This window comes from Microcebus murinus, chromosome X (genome assembly GCF_040939455.1).
Source record: "Microcebus murinus isolate Inina chromosome X, M.murinus_Inina_mat1.0, whole genome shotgun sequence".
In the NCBI taxonomy this organism is placed as follows: Eukaryota; Metazoa; Chordata; class Mammalia; order Primates; family Cheirogaleidae; genus Microcebus; species Microcebus murinus.
In genome coordinates, this window is record NC_134136.1 from 115,869,425 (window position 1) to 115,889,645 (window position 20,221).

Sequence of the window (20,221 nt, forward strand, 5' to 3'; positions counted from 1 at the left end):
ATAAAGGACCCAAATAAGCTCAATCAGAAATGAAAAAGGAGATATGACATCTGATAGCACAAAAATAAAAACCATCATCTGTGAATATTATGAAAATCTCTATGTACATAAACTAGAAAATGTAGAAGAAATGGACAAATTATTGGAAATACACAATCTTCTAAGACTCAGTCAGGAAGAAACAGAACTCCTGAACAGAACAATAATGAGCAGTGAGACTGAAACAGTAATAAAAAGTCTTCCAAAAAAAAAAAAGCCCCAGGCCAGATGGATTCACAGCTGAATTCTACCAGACCTACAAAAAAGAACTGGTACCCATAGTGCAGAAATTATTCCATAATATTGAGAACGACAAAAATCCTCCACAACTCATTCTACGAAGCCAGTATCACCTTGATACCAAAGCCAGATGAGGACACAACAAAAAGAAAACTACAGACCAATATCCCTTATGAATTTAGATGCAAAATTCCTCAATAAAACACTAGCAAACTGAATTCAACATCACATCAAAAAAAAAAAAAAAAAAAGAATCAACCACAACAAAGTGGGCTTCATCCCAGGGATGCAAGGATGGTTCAACATATGTAAATCAATAAATGTGATTCATCACATAAAAAGCAAAAACAAAGACCACACAAATAAAGATGTTGCACGATCATGTGCAGAAAAAGCATTTGACAAAATTCAGCACCCTTTCATGATGAAAACCCTCAACAAACTAGGCATAGAAGGAATATATCTCAAAATTATATAAGCCATATATCACAAACCCACAGCCAGCATCATACTGAATGGGGAAAAGTTGAAAGCATTCCCACTAAGAACTGGAACAAGACAAGGGTGTCCACTGTCACCACTTTTAATAATATTCAATGTAGTGCTGCAAGTCTTAGCCAGAGCAATCAGACAAGAGAACAAAAAAAATAAAGAGTATCCAAATCGGGAAAGAGAAGGTCAAACTATTGCTTTTTGCTGATGATACTGATATTGATCTTGTATCTAGAAAACCCAAACACTCCACTAAGAGTCTCCTGGAATTGATAAATTCAAGAAAGTCTGAGGATATAAAATCAATGTACACAAATCAATAGCATTTCTATATACCAATAACACTCAAGCTGAGAGTCACATCAAAGACATAATACCATTCACAATAGCTACAAAGAAAATAAAATACCTAGGAATATACTTAACCAAGGATGTGAAAGATCTTTACAAGGAGAATTATGAAACAGTAAGGTAAGAACTTGTGGATGACACAAACAAATGGAGAAACATACCAAGCTCACAGATCAATTGAATGAACATTGTTAAAATGTCCATACTATCCAAACTGATTTACAGATTCAATGCAATCTCCATCAAAATGCCAGTGGCATATTTAAAAGATCTAGAAAAAATAATTCTATGCTTTGTTTGGAAGCAGAAAAGAGCCCAAATAGCCAAAGCAATCCTAAGCAAAAAGAACAAAGGTGGAGGCTTACCAGACTTCAAACTATACCACAAGGCTATAGTAACCAAAACAGCATGGTATAGGTACAAAAATAGAGACATAGACCAATGAAACAGAACAGAGAACCCAGATATAAAACCATCTACCTACAACCAACTGATCTTTGACAAAGCAGACAATAAGACACACTGGGGAAAAGATGACTTATTCAATAAATGGTGCTGGGAAAATTGGATAGCCACGTATAGAATGAAACAGGACCTCTATCTCTTGCTACTCACAAAAAATAATTCATAATGGATAAAAGACTTAAATGTAAGGCATGAACTCGTAAGAATTCTAGAAGAAAATGTAGAAAAAACTCTTCTAGACATCAGTCTAGGCAAAGAATTTATGATTAAGACCCCAATAGCAATTACAGCAACAATAAAATAAATGAAATTAATTAAATTAAAAAGCTTTTGCACAGCTAAGGAAATAATCAAAAGAGCAAACTGCCTACAGAATGAGGAAAGATATTCACAATATACACTTCTGATAAATGGCTAATAACTAGAATCTACAAAGAACACAAACGAGGAAGAAAAAAATTAACAACCTCATTAAAAAGTAGGCAAAAGGCATGAACAGAAGTTTTTCAAGAACATAAACAAATGGCAAAACCATGAAAAAATGTTCAACATCACTAATCATCACGGAAATGTAAATTAAAACCACAATGAGATATCACCTTACTCCTATTACAATGGCTTTTATTAAAAAGTCCAAAAACAATAGATGCTGGCGTAGATGTGGGGAGAAAGGAATGTTTATTTACTGTTGGTGGGACTATAAATTAGTAGTATGAAAAAAAATATGGAGATTTCTCAAAGAACAGAAAGTACACTTACCATTCAATCCAGCAATCCCACTACTGGGTATCTACACAAAGGAAAAGAAGTCAAAACACGCCTGCACTTGAATGTTTAATGCAGCACAATTCACAATTTCAAAGATCTGGAATCAATCCAAGTGCCCATGAATTCATGAGTGGATTAATAAAATATGGTATATGTATACCATGGAATGCTACTCAGCCATAATAAAGGAGGAATTAATGCCTTTTGCAGCAATTTGGAAAGAAGTAGAGACCATTATCTCAAGTGAAATATCTCAAGAATGGAAAATCAAACACCACATGTATTCTCTAATAAACTGGAACTAACTGATGGATACACAAGTACACAGAATAAAGTAAAAGTCATTGGAAATCAGGCAGGGGGAAGGGGGGAAGGAAAGGAAGGGCAAAAACCCATCTAATGAGTACAATGGACACTATTCAGATGGTAGCCACACTTATAGCCCTGACTCAAACCATGTATCAAAAACATCTGTACCTCCTTAATATTTCAAAATAAAATATAGTTAATAATAAACACACATACACATAAATACACACATATGTATATATACTACAATTGGCTCTGTGATGTTTAGACAACATAGTAAGGAAAATTTGGAGTGATGGGGTCATGATAGTGGAGTTTTTAGAGATATGAATGCTGTTAGTATCGAAACAGAGTCACTTATTCAAACAAGGAAAATGGAGTCAAGGGAGCCCATAGAAGAAACAGCCCCCATGCACACATGCCTGTTTCAAGACTTACTGCAATATATTCCTGTAAACAGACCAGTAACAAGACTTAGAAAATTTCCTCAAGGTTCCAGTTTTTTAGATAAGCCACTTGTAAAATGACACCTAGCAAGGGCTATCTCTATCAATGAACAAATGACAACTCTTGCAATGCGTTTCTGTGGCCTACAAACTTTGTTTTAAAGCAGCATACGTAGACTTCTTCTACGTGTCTTTAAAATTTTCCCATTTGCCTTGGCTTCCCTGGATATGCTTATGCTCTGTCATCACATGCATATGCCAGATTGTAATCCTCTGCTATTCCCAAATAATTCCATTTGCTCTGGAGCCCCCCAAAAATCTGATTAATAACACCAGTGCTCAAAAATGATTATCTGGGCCGGGCACGGTGGCTCACGCCTGTAATCCTAGCACTCTGGGAGGCCGAGGTGGGCAGATTACTCAAGGTCAGTAGTTCAAAACCAGCCTGAGCAAGAGCGAGAACCCGTCTCTACTATAAATAGAAAGAAATTAATTGGCCAACTGATATATATAGAAAAAATTAGCCGGGCATGGTGGTGCGTGCCTGTAGTCCCAGCTACTAGGGAGGCTGAGGCAGAAGGATTGCTTGAGCCCAGGAGTTTGAGGTTGCTGTGAGCTAGGCTGACGCCACGGCACTCACTCTAGCCTGGGCAACAAAGTGAGACTCTGTCTTAAAAAAAAAAATGATTATCTGATAACTCAAAAACAAAATTAATATTTCACATTTATATTATAGGACATATTCATAATTTCACACAATGAATGAGGATAATTCATCAATGTTTGAAAGAATGGGTCTTTTCATTTAAAATGAATTTATGAATTGTAATTTGATATATTAAATCTGGAAACAGAATTTTAAAGTACATGATCAAATTGGAAATCATATTCTATGGTATTTTATATAACAAATTTAAATGAAAGTATAAGGCTTAATATCTTAAAGTTTGGTGGATTATTTAACCATGCCAATTACAAGCCATGGTGTAGCAAATAATGAAACTAAGAAAATGCAACTGCAAATAAAAGGTTTTGGCTCAGTAAACACTGTAGAAAATGCATGCACCCTATTGCTGCTACCTGCCCTAATTTTGCCACCCCCTATAACTGGCACCCATTTGCTTTTAAAATCTACTTTATCTTTAATCATGTAAGACAAATATATTCTAATATACATTTTTATTTAGTTTGTGATGTCTTGCAGAATGGTCAGAGGCTCATGTGTTTGTGAAGGTGGAAATAAACTATTTTTAAAGCTGAAAAAAAAAAGGTTTTGGCAAATGATCTCTGCATGCAACAGGAGAATATATACATTTGTTAGCTACACCAGTAATTACTCCACAAATGAACATAAATTCCCTATGTAAATTGAATTTATTAAATATTCATGTTTCCTGAAGGAAAGAAGTGACAATTTTTTATGATGCTATCAGTTATATCAATCAGAGTTTGCCTGTACAGGAAAATTTGGCTTGTTTGGAAACCAAAACTTTTAGTTAAAATGATTTTATCTATACTCCTAAATATTTGTGGGATAATTATCTCTTTTGTGGAAGAGTGTACAGATCAAGAGGAAACTTTAAAACATTTTTAGACTTTAAAATAAATATTTAATTTAAAAATAAACATTAATGGCCGGGCGCAGTGGCTCACGCCTGTAATCCTAGCACTCTGGGAGGCTGAGGCGGGTGGATTGCTCAAGGTCAGGAGTTCAAGACCAGCCTGAGCAAGACCCCATCTCTACTAAATTAATTGGCCAACTAATATATATATATAAATAAAATTAGCCGGGCATGGTGGCGAATGCCTGTAGTCACAGCTACTCGGGAGGCTGAGGCAGGAGGATTGCTTGAATCCAGGAGTTTGAGGTTGCTGTGAGCTAGGCTGACTCCATGGCACTCACTCTAGCCTGGGCAACAAAGTGAGACTGTCTCAAAAAAAAATTTAAAAAAATGAAAATAAATAAACTTTAACAGAAAGTTGCAAAAATAGAGAGGTTTTGTGTACCCTTAACCCTAACTCCCCCTATCGTAGCATCTGATATAACTATAGTACAATACTGAAACCAGAAAATTGACATTGGTACAACAGACATTATTCCAATTTCACCAGTTTTACATATACTTGTGTGTATGTGTAGACTATTCAATTTTATCACCATGTGTAAATTCACATACTTACCACCAAAACAGAGGTATAGAACTGTTCCACAAAGATCTCCCACAATGACCACATGTACTACCCCTTCATAGTCACACCTATCATCTCAAGATCCTCATTTAAACTTTGCAGTGCCCCACTCTTGATAATCATTAATCTGTTCTCCACTTCTATCATTTATCACTTTGAAATGTATTTAAAGGAAATCATATGGTATAAGAAGACAATTAGAGATAGGGTTGGTTTTTTTTTAACACAGCATAATTTCTTGAGATCCATCCAAGTAGTTACATGCATCAATGTGCAGCTCTTTTTCATTGCTGAGTAGTATTCCACGGTATGAATGTATCACAATTTGTTTAACCATTAACCCATTGTAGGATATTTTAATACTTTCCAAATTGTACCTGTTGTGAATAGAGCCATTATGAAAACTTGATTATAGGACTTAGTGTCAACATATGTTTTCCTTTCTCTGGGATATACATATCCCTGGAGTACAATTGCTGGGTTGTATGGCAAGTATATGTTTAAATATTTTAAAGAAACTGCCAAACTATTTTCCAGAATTATACCACTTTATACTCCTACCAGATGTATAAAAGACACAGTTTATCTACATTCTTGCCAGAATATGATATTGTCATTTTTTATTGTAGCTGTTCTGTTAAGTGTGCAGTGATATTTCACTATGGTTTTAATTTGCATTTCCCTAATGAATAATGATGTTGAACATATTTTCATGTGCATGGTTAGAACTTGTATAATGCTGTTTTGAAAATATTTATAGCTTTCATTCACTGTCTAATTGGATTTTTTTAACTGTTGAGTATTTTTTTTTCATCTATGAATTGTGCATTTGGTGTCATATCTAAAAATTTTTCGCTTAGCTCCAGGTCCCAGTGATTTTCTGGAATATTTTCTTTTAAAAGCTATATAGCTTTATGTTTTACATTTAAATCTGTGATCCATTTTGAGTTAATTTTTTTTTATAGGATGTGAGGTTTAGGTTGAGGTTCACTTTTGGACTATGGATGACCAATTGCTTGCTCTACTACCATTTGTTGAAAAAAAATTCCTTTCTTCATTGGATTGAGTTTGAATCTTTGTCAAAAATCAGTTGGCTGTACTTGTATGGGAGTACTTAAGGTAATCTTATCTGTTCCATTGATCTATGTGTCTATTTGTCTGCCAGTACCACACTGTATTAATTCCTATAGCTACATAAATCTTAAAATGGGGGTAGAATGATTCCTCCCATTTTATTATGGCTTTTCAAAATTGTTTTAGCTATTCTTATTCATTTTCCTTTCCAGAAATATTTTAGGATAAGCTTTCTATATCCACAAAAAACCTTCCTGGGATTTTAAATGAAACTAGGTCAAACCCAGAGATAAATTTGGGGAGAAATGACATATTTACTATGTTGAGTCTTCCAGTTCATGAACAGAGTACATCTCTCCATTTGTTTAGATTTTTGATTTCTTTCATCAGGTTTTATATTAATATTTTCACCATACAAGGTCTGTATATATTTTGTGGAGTTTATACCTAAGTGTCATTTTGTTTTAGGCAATTGCAAATGGTACTGTGGTTTGCAGGTGTTCGTGGCTAGTATAAAGAAATACAATTGTTTGGGTTAGTATATCTCATATCTTTGATGAATATCTGGTTTGGTTCCAAAATTTGGCTGTTTTTTAAGCACAAATGTTTTAAGTTATGACTACCTAGTCTAGATTTTTTTGTAAATTCCTTGGGATATCTATACACAGATAAAAATGTACATAAATGCACATCGGTCATGTCATCTGCAAATAAAGACAGTTTCATTTCTTCCTTTCCAATATATATGCTTTATATTTACTTTTCCTACCTCATTGTGATGGCTTCCAGCAATATGCTGAATAAGAATGGAGAGAGTCAACAACTTTGCCTTATTCCCATTCTTAGAAGAAAAAGCATTATGAGTAAACTTTTTGGAAAGATATAAGGTCTATGTTTGATTCATTTTTAAAATCTGGATTACCAGTTGTTCTAGCACCAATTGTTAAAAAGACCATCTTTTCTCCATTGGATTGCCTTTGCTATTTTGTCAAAGATCAGTTGACTATATTTGTGTGGATCTACTTCTGGGCTCTCTATTCTGTCAATCAATTTGTTTATTCTTTCACCAATATCACACTGTCTTGATTACTATAGCTTTAAAGTAAGTATTGAAATCAGGTAGTGTCAGTCTTTCAACTTTGTTCTTATTCTTCAATAATATGGTGGCTATTTTGGATATTTTGTCTTTCAATATAAACTTTAGAATCATTTTGTCAATATCCACAAAGTAACTTTGCTGGGATTATGATTGGGATTGCATTGAGTTTATCAATCAAGTTGGTAAGAACTGACTCTTAACAACATTGAGTCATTACACTCATCCATGGAAGACTTACTCATCCACATGATGTATCTATTTAGATTTTTAAATTTTTCATCAAAATTTTGAAGTTTTCTTTGTATAGATCTTGTACATATTTTGTCTAGTTTATACGAAGTATTTCATTTTCTGGTGTTAATATAATGGTGTTGTATTTTTAATTTCGAATTCCTGGTATATATAAAAGCAATATACTTTTGTATATTGATCTTATAACCCACACCCTTGCTATAATCACTTATTAGTTCCAGGAGTTTATTCTTGTTGATTCTTTGGAATTTTCTGCATATATGATCATGTCATTTCAGAACAAAGACAGTTTTATTTCTTCCTTTCCAATCTTTATTGCTTATATTTCCTTATCCTGTCTTACTGCATTAGCTAGGACTTCTAGTAAGATGTTAAATAAGAGTAGTGGGAATATCCTTGCCTTCTTCCCAACTTTAGGGGGAAACATCTAGTTTCTCACAATTAAGTATGATGTAGGGTTTTTGTAGATGTTCTTTATCAAGTTTAGGAAGTTTCCCTCTATTTCTAGTTTGCTGAAAGTTTTTATCATGAACAAGCATTTGATTTTGTCAAATGCCTTTTCTGTATCTATTTATATAATCAAAGTGATTTTTCTTCTTTAGCTATTGATGTTACGGATTACATTAATTAATTTTCAAACGTTGAACCAGCCTTGCATACCCTTCATTCCTTTTTAAGGCTTAATGATATTCCATTGTATGTGACATCCCATTTTGTTTATCCATTCATCAGTTGACGGACATGTGGTTTATTTCAACAATTTGGCTGCTACAAATAATGCTGTTATGAACATTTATGTACCAGTTTTTGCACGAACATATGTCTTCAATACTTTTGGGTATATACCTAGGAGTAGAACTGCTAGGGCATAGGATACTCTAAGTTTAACTTTTGAGGAACTGCCAACTTTTCCACAGCAGCTATATCATTTTACATTCCTAACAGCAATGTATGAGAGTTCCAAATTCTCCAAATCCTTGTCAATAGATGTTACTGTTTGTCTTTTTAAGTACAGCCATCCTAGTGGGTGTGACGTGGTATCTCATGGTTTGAATTTCCATTTTCCTAAAGACCAATGATGCTGTGCATATCATGATGTGTTTACTGACCACTAGTAAATACTCTTGGAAGAAATGTCTATTCAAATCCATTATAATTTTTAATTGGGTTGTCTTTTTACTTACTGTTGGCTTTTAAGAGTTCTCTGTATATTTGGAATACTAGAATCGTATCAGATATATGATTTTCAAATATTTTCCCCAATTCTCTGTCTAATCTTTTTACTTTCCTAATAGTGTCCTTTGAGGCACAGACATCTTTAATTATGATGAAGTCCAATTTATCTACTTTTTATTTGGTTGCCTGTGTTTTAGGTTTCATATTGAAGAAACCATTGCTTAATGGGTTGTGAAGACTTATACCTATGTTTTCTCTAAAAGCTTCATAGCTTTAACTCACACACTTGGATCTTTCATCTACTTTGAGTTAATTTTTGTGCATGGTGTTAGAGGTCCACCTTCATGCTTTTGCATGTCAATATCCAGTTTACTTTTTAAAAAAATATTTTTTCATGATTCTTATGGTTATTCAGGGTTCCTTGTTTTTTTCATGTAAATTTTTATGATCAGCTTGTCAGTTTCTGCAAAAATGCCAGTAGGGTTTTTGATAGAGATTGCATTGAATCTATAGATCAATTTGGGGAGTACTGTCATCTTAGTAAATCTTCTGATCCATGAACATGGAAAGTCTTACTATTTACTTAGGACTTCCTTAATTTTTCTCAACAATATTTTATAGTTTTCAGTTAACAAGTCTTGTACTTCCTTAGTTAAATATATTACTGAGTATTTTATTCTTTTTGATGCTATGGTAAGTGGAATTATTTTAATTTCATTTTCCAAATTTTCACTGCTAATGTATAGAAATACAATTGATTTTTGTATATTGATCTTATAGCCTGCAACCGTGCTAAACTCACTTATCACATATAATAGTGTTCTATGGATTTCTTAGGATTTTCTGTGTTTGTGATCATGTTACCTATAAGCAGAGGTAGTTTTATTTTTTCCTTTCCAATCTGGATGCTTTTAATATCAGTTTCTTACATTATTGCCCTGGCTAAAATTTCTAGTACAGTGTTGAATAAAAGTGCTAAGAACAAACATCCTTGTCTTATTCCTGATCTTAGATGGAAAGCATTGTCTTATAACATTAAATATGAGGTTAGTCATTGGTTTTTCTGAGATAACTTTTAAAAGGTTGAAAAAAGCCCCTTCTACCCAAAGTTTTTTTGAGAGTTTTTATCATTAAAGGGTGTTGGATTTTGTTAAATGCTTTTTCTTTGTTTATTGAGACGATTATGTGACTACTGTTTATTTTTCTATTAATAAGGTGTATGACATTGATTTTTTAAAAATGTTTAACCAAGCTTGCATTTCTGGTATAAATTCCACTTATAATACATAATCCTTTAAGAATTTCTTTATTGACATATAATTAATATACCATACAAATTGCCCACAAAGAGTACAATTTATCAGATTTTAGTATATTCATAGTCATGCAACCATTACCATGTTCAAATTTGGAATATTTAATCACTTTAAAAAGAAATCCCATACCCACTACAAGGCAGTCCCCATCCTACCTTTCCCCATACCTTGGCAACCACTAACATACTTACTTTCTTCTGTCACTACACATTTGCCTATTCTGGACATTTTATATGAATGGAATAAATGTGGTATCTTGTGGCTGACTAGCTTCTTTGATTTAGCACAATGGTATTTAAGCTTCATCCATGTTGTAGCTTATATCATTATGTCATTCCTTTTTATGGCTGAAAAATATTCTATTGTACAGATATACCATATTTTATTTATCCATTCATCAGTTTATAGACATTTGGGTTATACTTTTTGGCTATTATGAATGCTGCTGCTATGAACATTTATATACAAAGTTTTATGCAGATGTATGTTTTATTTCTATTGGGTATATGCAAAGAAGTAAAATGGCTGAGTCATATAACTATAGATTTAATATGTGGCTATATTCATAAGGTATATTGGTCCTTTCCTATGGTGTCTTTGTCTGGTTTTGGTATCAGGGTATTACAGGCCTTATAGAATAAGGTAAGAAGTGTTCCCTCCTCTTTCTTTAGAAAATTTTGTCAAGTGATGGTATTAATTCCACAAACATGTAGTAGAATTTACCAATAAAGCTATCTGGGCCTGGGTTTTTCTTTATGGGAAATTATCGAGTACTTATCATTCTTTTTTCTTGTTACAGGTCTATTCAGATCTTCTATTTCTTCTTGAGTCAGTTTTGGTAGTTTTTCTCATTCTAGGAATTAGTCCATTTCATCTAAGTTATCTAATTTATTAGCATAGTATTCTCTTATAATCCTTCTTCTTACTATAATGTCAGTAGTAAGGTCCCCTCCTTCATTCCTCATTTTATTGAGTCGTCTCTTTTATTATTTGTCAGTATACATAAAGGTTACTTATTCTTAAAAATCCTTTCAAAGAAACAACTTTTGGTTTCATTGATTTTTTTTCCATTGTTTTTCTATTCTAAGAAATGTATTTCATTCATTTCTCCTATAATTTTTATTATTTCCTTCTTTCTCCCTGCTTGTACTTTTCTATTTTTTTTAAGTAGAAGGTTAAATTACCGATTTGAGCTCTTATTTTTTCAATAGAGGCATCTACGATAAATTTCCTTTTAATCACTGCTTTTGCTGTATTTCATAAATTTTGGTATGCTGTGTTTTTATTTTTATCTCAAAGCATTTTCTAATTTTCCTTGCAATTTCTTCTTTGACCCACTGGCTATTTAGTAGTGTGTTTAATTTCCACATCTTTGTGAATTCCCCAAATTTCCTTCTGTTCTTGATTTCCTATTTTATTCCATTGTTGTCAGAAAAGATACTTTGTATGATTTCATTCCTTTGAAGTTGATGGAGACATATTTAATGGGCTAATACACGGTCTATCACAGATAATGTTCTATGCGTACTTTAGAAGAGTATGTAGTCTCCTGTTGTTGGGTGGAGTGTTCTACAGATGTCTGTTAGGTCTAGTTAGTTTTTAGTGTTGTTCAAGTCTTCCTTTCCTTTCTTTGTTGATCTTCTCTCTAATCATTGAATCCATTATTGAAAGTCAGGTATTGAAGTCTCCAGCAATTATTGTTGAATGTGTCCCCAGCTATTATTGTTAAGTTGTGTATTTCTCCCTTCAATTTTGCCTTTTTCTATTTCATGTATTTTGGGGCTTTTTTTTTTTTTTTGAGAGAGTCTCGCTCTGTTGCCCTGTGTAGAGTGCAATGGTATGATCATAGTTCCCTGCAACCTGAAACTCCTGGGCTCAAGCAATCCTCATGCTTTAGCCTTCCCAGTGGCTAGGACTGAAGGTGTGGGCCACCACACCTAGCTAATTTTTTCTATTTTTAGTAGAGATGGGGTCTCTCACTTGTTCAGGCTGGTCTTGAACTCCTAAGCTCAAGCAATCCTCCTGCTCTGGCCTCCCAGAGTGCTAGGATTACAGGTATGAGCCACTGTGCCCAGCCTATTTGGGAGCTTTGTTGTAAGATGCATATATATTTATAATTGCTCTGTCTTCTTGATGGATCAACCCTTTTATTATTATAAAATGTCCTTTTTTATCTCTAGCAACAATTTCTGTTTTATAAAGTCTACTTTATCTTATGATTAGTACAGCCACTTGAGATATCTTTTTTGATTATTGTCTGCATGGTATATCTTTTTCTATTCATCTACTTTCAACTTATGTATGTTTTTAAGTCTCAAGTGTATCTCTTAAAGATAGTAATATAGTTTGATTATTGTACTTTTCAATTCCAGAATTTTTATTTGGTTCTCTCTCTCTCTCTGTTTTTTATAATATATATCTCATTATTGATATTTTTCAATTTTGTATGATAGTCTCATACTTTTCTTTAGTTTTTTAGACATAGCCTCCTTTATTTCTTTGAGCATATTAAAAATAGCTAATTTAAACTCCATGGACTAATAAGTCCAACATCTGGGTTTGCTCAGGGATTCTATTAATTTCTTCTCCCCTCCCCCCCATGTAGGAGCCATATTTTCATGTTTCTTTATACACTTCCAAAATTTTTGGCAAAAACTGGATGTTTTAAATAATATTATTTTAAATAATAATATTTAAATATTATTTTAAATAATAATATTTAAATATTATTTTTAAGTAATTAATTTATAATATTATAAATATATTTATGATATATTATAAATAATATAATAATAATTCTAAAAATCAGAATCTTCTCTCCCACAGGGTTTGCTGTCATGGTTGCTGTTTATTATTGTTTCTTTTCTTTATTTAGTAACCTTTTGGGAACAAATTCTGAAGTTTGTATTCACTGTTGTGTATGGGCACTGATGTCCCTTCTTGGTTAGCTTACTCTTTGCTCAAGGGCTTTGTGTTTGTGTGGGGCACACTTTCAACACTCAGGGACTTGAGATATTTGCCTTATCATTCAATTCCTATTTGCACAGCCTTAAGGTCAGCCAGAGGTGAGAAGTTGAGGCCTTCTCAGAACTTTCCTGAGCATGTGCACAGCCTTACACACATGCATGGCTTTCTGTATACCCAAAAATATGTTATAGCTGGTTCAAAGCCTTTATGGACATCACATTACCCAGCTTTTTAATTTGAAGGTTTTTGTTTGTTTGTTTGTTTGTTTTTTACCTCAGCTGTTATCTACAGCCTCAGGAAGCAATGATGTTAAACAATTGCCTCTAAAAGTTTTCAGTAAATGCCTCTGAAGATTTTTTTTTTTGCAGTGGGTGATCTCTGAGTCAGGTTAAATAAAGACTTCATCGCAGGTGGGGTTGCTATAGTTTGTACATTTGTTCCCCCAAACCTCATGTTAAAATTTGATCCCCAGTGTTGGAGGTGGTGGTCTAATAGGAGGTGTTTGGGTCATGGGGGCAGATCCCTCATGAATGGCTTGGTGCTATCTTTGTGATAATAAGTGAGTTCTCACTCTATTAGTTCCCATGAGAACTGGCTGTTAAAAAGAACCTGGCCCTCCCTGCTCTCTCTCTTGCTTCTTCCCATGCCATGTGATCTCTTAACATGCTGGCTCCTTTTCACCTTCCACTATAAATGAAAGCAGCCTGAGGCCCTCACCAGAAGCAGATGTTGGCACCATGCTTCTTGTACAGCCTGTAGAACCATGAGCCAAATAAACTTCTTTTCTGTATAAATTACCTAGCCTCAAGTATTCCTTTATAGCTACACAAATGGACTAAGACAGGGATATTCCAGGGAACTACCAGACAAGTAAAAAAAAGACAATATTGTTGGAATGAGGCTTTGAAGGTATTCCATCTCCATTTTGCCTCCTCTGATGGCTGCCAGGCTGCTCATTTTCATCATGACTGTGAACTGTTTATTTTCAAGATTACCATGGAGCTGGAGAGAGGGGATAGGAATGGGGCAAGTATTAATACAATGCTATGAAGTTTGCTGTTCTTACCAGGAATCAGCCATTTATCTTGAATAAATTCGTCCTGGACAGCTGTAAACCTCTGGTCAATTTCCAGAGCTCTGAAAAAATTGATTCTAACATTTTTGTCAGTTTTCTCACTCTTTATGGAGTAGAGAATTGTTTAAAGTCCTTACTCCTCCAATTTCACCGACATCACCCACTATCTGGGGCTTTTAGAAGAAGATATCTATGAAGACTAAGTAAATTGGAATGCAATCTCTACTCTTTCTAGAATACAACTTATGATACTCCAAAATAAAAACTGCCAATTTTAGACTTCTAAATTTAAACCATAAAGAATTGAGTCTTATCAAGAACTCAGAACTTTTGACAATTCAATTTCCAATTCTATACAACTTACTTTCCTTTAATTTCCTTACAATAACTAATCAGAATTAATTTTGATTACCTATTTTTAAAACAAAAAAAGTCTAATTTAATTAGTGGCTCAGCAGCGTAAGAGACAAAATGTATGTTAATTAAAAGTTCAAGATAATATTCTAGGAGTTTCATTAATGGAAGTTGTATAAGTATGAGACTATCCCCCAACTAGAAGTAATATGCTAATATAAATTCATACAGCTTTCATTTAATAGAAACTTATTCATTTCATGTTCATAAGCATCAATTTCATTTTTTCATACATGTAAAAGAAGAAATTCCAAACTATTTAGGAATAATATGCCTTTTTAGGACTCTAATAAAAGCTGTAGATGCTCTAGAAAAATAAACATAATTCTGCTTATAATTTGAAGGGATTGTTGGGTAGCCTGCAGCCTGTAAGTTAAGAATCCCTATTGAACAAAAACATTATGATTCTGATGGCAAAAATAGAGAATATATTCTAATCATTATTATATAATATCTCATCTTCAGTAGAACAATGAGAATTTAAAAATATGAAAACATGTATAGGTAGTCTCCAACTAATAAATATATTTCATTTCAAAAGTTAATTTGTAAATTATTTACTTAGAATTTATTGCATATTTTTTCTAATAAAAACTTTGTTATAAACAATGGTTGGGGAGGGTAGGTGCTCTTTTTATCTTTGTATTATAATGACCTATCCAAATAAATAGAATATGGTAGGTTCTTATGCAACTCTTTATAAAACCTATTTCACTGAATAATGTATTTGAATACAAGTACACTAAGAAAACAGGAAAAAAATACTGAGGTAATGACAATGATCAAATAAACCAAAAAGCCAAAAATAAAATAATAAAATAGAAAAGTAATGAATAAAGAATAAAATTGATCTTAAATTATCTATTACTTGAGAGAGAAGTTTAATTAGAAGAAAACATAATGGTAAATAAACATATTTCTAGATATTCTCAACTAAACTTATGGATTCTGTTTTATTGTGTTAAATTTCACTTCAAAATATTTTTCTTAATACAACATCTCCTTCTATGCAAAGCCATGAAAGAAGTCATTTTTGGACCCTAACAATTTTTAAATAGACTGAAAGAGCAGAGGGATTTAGATGTTTTGCCTAGGGTGACTGGAAAAGGGTTGAAAGAAGTTGGGTGGGAGGGGGCAACACTGTTCAAAGAGGCTTTATATAATATATAATGAAATAATATAATGAAATAATTTACTATTACATGCATTATACTTCTTTTAATAAAATGTGCCCAAGTTAGAATAAAGTAAGCTAGAGTGAATATGAGCAATAGAGGGTATGAGAACATCATTGCAAAAAAAAAAAAGGCAGAGGTGGTAGAGATGAAATTTTGATTCCGCTTCTTAGTTAACTTTATAATGAGTCATTGTGCTAAAGAAGATGGGAAAAATTCATTCTGGAGCCATAAATATAAAGATCCAAGTGCATATTTCACTTGAATATCATTGACCTCTGACCAAAACCAGACAAAGTCATGAGTAATATGCAGAATTCAATTGGATTTCACTTAATATCTATATGTTGTATCCCTACCATATAAGATGTATGTGAAAAGAGTACAGGATTCCATCAAGTCCAAAGAGGCTTAAGAGTATGAAGGATCAATGGAATGGCCTGGCTTTGTCTTCAGAACAGGACTTAAAGACATTTATATAGCAAAAGCAATGCCAAAGCAAGGAAAGAAAAGCTACAACTTCAGTGATGGGCTCCTATATATTATATTAAGTAAAGATAGGACTTAAACCCAGGGATATAAACTATATGCCAAACCGCCTACCCCTTGTTTAAATTTGGAGTTTGACTCCCTGACTAGGTGACAATAAATATAGGTTCAGTCTGGCATTCTGGATCTATAGCTCTAGAGATCCGGCTGAAGAAATCTATCAGTAAACAACCTCAGCCAAATGAGAAAGTAATTAATTATCTCCCTATCAATATGTCTTTAGCCTATAGAAGTTTAGAATTAGGTATAACAAAGATAAATCAAACCTCTGGTATTAGTAGTTTTAGGTTAAGAAATAAGCTATGAATATTTATTCTAATTATTTATAACAATGCTTAAGAGAATTTTGGCTATATTACTCCAATTTAATATAGGTAATTGAGTAATTGATTTAGACTTGTAATTTTAAATTGGAATCTTACTAAGTTTATAAATAGCATCAGAATATTTAAGAGAAATGAAGATTTAACACATCTATATGTTTAATTAGTTAGGTTTATAAATAATTACCTCAGTACTTGGTTTTCTCGATTAGTCAGACAACTGAGATACAGCAAAACCAAATACAGTATATTAAACTTAAAGGCGGTTAAAGCTTAAGGAACCATAATTTAGATGGAAAGCTTGTTTAGAGGTCAATTTTAAATTTTGCTAAATTTATAAAATATATTAAAAAACATTAATAGCCAATTCCAGAGTATAAAACCATAAAATCTCTAAATCTTACCAAAATATTTTAAAGATTAAAGCACTAAAAACAAATCAGTTAATGATTCTTTGAGAACAGCACTTCTAAGAAACTTCTAAAATCATTATAACAATTCAAAGAGTCACAAAAATATTTAAAAGTAATGATCCTGAAAAAAAATCTGCAGGAACAGATTAACTTGGAGCTCACGGTATGTGGGCTTCTACTTCCTAAAGTAAAATAACTGGATAAAATATAAATAGGCTACGCTGCCCTACATTTTCTAATCTAAACTATCAACTGCATTGCTTTTTGGATTGAAAATGAAAGGACTAAAGGAAGATTTATCTTTCACTGGACTGTAGAAAAGTCAAAAGTTAAAAGACAGACTAATTAGAATAGTTAGTATAATAATCAATTGTGCCATCTGAAGTATGAGCATATCTATGACTTAAAAAACTATAAAGCAAATACCTTTAAATTTTTTACATATTGTTTATAAATATTTATACATATAATTATCCATATTAATAATCTGAAACAAAGTTTTAAGTCCTGAAAGTCTTAACAGTATTGATCTTTCAAATTTTTACATATATACCATATATATATCAAACATGATATATGAATCTTCTAGTTCTACTAGATCATAATCCTAAAGGTAGTTACGCACAGCTTCTTCTGAATTTGTAATTATTATCCTTGCCATTATTTTGCCTCTCTCCCCTCCCATTCCATGTCCCAAACCACAGAATTCAAAATTAGACCCCCCTAAAATATACGTCCAGATTTCAATCTTCCTAGTCAAAAAACATAAGCCCTCACACAATGACTTTATAACTCTTTAAATTACTCTACCTTTTGAATACTATGTTCTACAATTCTGAGAAACTAGAATGGAGTTTAAAGTGTCTCTATCCACTTCCTACTATATCACACCGTCTGCTTCCCCACCCCCAGATGAAGGTTAGGTTGATAAATGGATTTTGGAGATGGAATAAAGCCAGACATCAAATAACTTACTTGAAATCCATCTCTTACCTTCTGTACTTAACCCTGGACTTGATGTGAACTTGGCTACATCAACAATTTTTACAGCAAATTGCTGCCCAGTTTCTCTGTTGATACATCGTCGTACAACACTGAAGGGACCCCTAAAAAACAAAAAGTCAATTTTAATTCATTGATTTTAAGTTCCCATTTTCCATCAATATCTTACTATTTCACTGTTTACTATAGCCATACTGTGTAACTACCAAGCCATTCTATTCTAGACTCCAGATAGAAGATAGTTTTCAAAATAAAATGTAAGTAATGTAATGCTAAATATATTTTTCTATAATTCATGAAATAAGTAATTTATAATTTGAAAAGATTAAACCAGAAAAACATAACACAAATAACTAAATTTGTAATTTAAATCATTTTTAAAAATTTTAAATAGTATTCTTATGTTCAAAGATAACAATCATTGTAATATTCTATACAGATTATCAACATCTTAAACAAAATAAGTAAAGTTCATAGTAGTGGTGGTATATAGAGCTTTATTCTTTTGAACCAGAAACCAAAGACATCCTTGACACCTCTTATCTTAACTGACACTTACCTAATCTTCACTAACAAGTCCTACTGAGTTTACGTCAAATATCTCTTGAGCTTGTCCACTTCTCTCCATGTCCCATACCCTAGTCTAAGCTACTATCATCTTCTACTAGGCCTACTGAAAAACTTGTTTCTTCCATTCATTCTTGCAGTGATGTTTTAAAAATGAAAATCTGATATGATATCCCTGCTTAAAACCCGAGGAAGACAGAGAGAGAGAAAGTATTTGCAATACACATATCTAGTCAAGAACTAAAATATATAAGTAATTCCTAAAGAAAAAAATACATTCCAATAAAATCTGGGCAAAAGACTTTAGCAGGTATTTCACAAAGAGAAAGCCCTGCATGATTGGTCTCCAATAACTTCTCCAGTTTCACCTGAAATCACAGAGAAATCCTTTATCCTCCCCGAACTTCAAATTAGAATTGTTCTAAATTGCCACAGGAAAGGAAGTAATTTCTATCAACGGAGCCATTGGTCCAGCTATTTGCTTACCTAATCTTCTCCTCAATCTAAATTGGTGGCTCTCAATACTGGCCACAGAGTTAAATCAGCTGAGATGATTTAAACATGCCAATGCCCAGGCAACACACACACACACACACACACACACACACACACACACACACACACACGCGCGCGCGCACGCGCGCAAAGGGTTCCTTGTACTTAACAGTTATCAAATATCTAAACTCAATTAAGATAATCCAAAGATAGATTTGTGATGTTTGAATTGAGTATTAAAAATATAGAACAACAATATACTATATAAGTTTATTTGAAGGCTAGTATGGTTTAAGTCATTTACATACACACACGTGTACATGTATACATGCATGTATTTTTCCCGAGGGGGGTGGGGAAACAAAGAATCACCCTTACTGGTGTCTACAGGTACGAACAGTTTATCTAGATGCATGTGCTCAATTAGCAGATAGAGAAAAGATCTTCATTTACACACTTGTGATACTGCTTGCCTTCAAGTAGTTTGTCTTTCTTCTTTCAATTAGAGGACAAGCAATTGAATTTAATCCAACTTAGATTTAAACATTTCTCCAAGATTACATGAATGCCATCAGGAAGACATCAGCTACACTGTAGCTTCAAATCTCTCTCTTCAAGTAACCTAACAAACCTAACCTGAAAGGAAAAAAAATGGTAATAATGTACCTTTCAGAACTCTATAGAAAGAAATCTTTTCGATGATCACTCAAAACCATTCAAAGATTTTCCTCTGTGAGAAGACAATACAACAAAGTGAGGCATGACTCCCACAAACGTTTTCATTTTCAACCTGAATGTCTTACTTGTGATTACTTATCTTGACAATAGCAAGCAATGTCGGGAAACACTTGATGTAATTGGTTTTCGTCCAAACATAAACCCTTTGGGACTCCATTTATATATACATTTGTGTAGTCTGCTTCAATTCACTATATCTTTTTGGAAATTTCCTGAGATCTCTATGTGGGATTGTTTGTGGTCAATTGAGTCAATTCTTTACTTTTTTCCTGCTTGAACAAAGGTG

At 33.0% G+C, this 20,221-nt stretch overlaps 1 protein-coding gene across 11 annotated transcripts in view; it reads right to left on the reverse strand.

Moving 5' to 3' along the window:
• The window catches only part of CASK (calcium/calmodulin dependent serine protein kinase), a 381,055-nt gene that overhangs the window by 290,905 nt on the left and 69,929 nt on the right, over nucleotides 1–20,221 (reverse strand). For 6 of the 11 annotated variants that reach the window (XM_075999330.1, XM_012781844.2, XM_012781842.2 and 3 more), the window contains exon 2: nucleotides 18,127–18,239. In XM_075999330.1, coding sequence (XP_075855445.1) covers nucleotides 18,127–18,239 — 113 coding nt within the window. Of the gene's footprint in view, nucleotides 1–18,108; nucleotides 18,240–20,221 lie in introns of all 11 variants that reach the window. The other 5 variants (XM_012781843.2, XM_012781846.2, XM_012781841.2 and 2 more) reach the window with 1 other exon arrangement.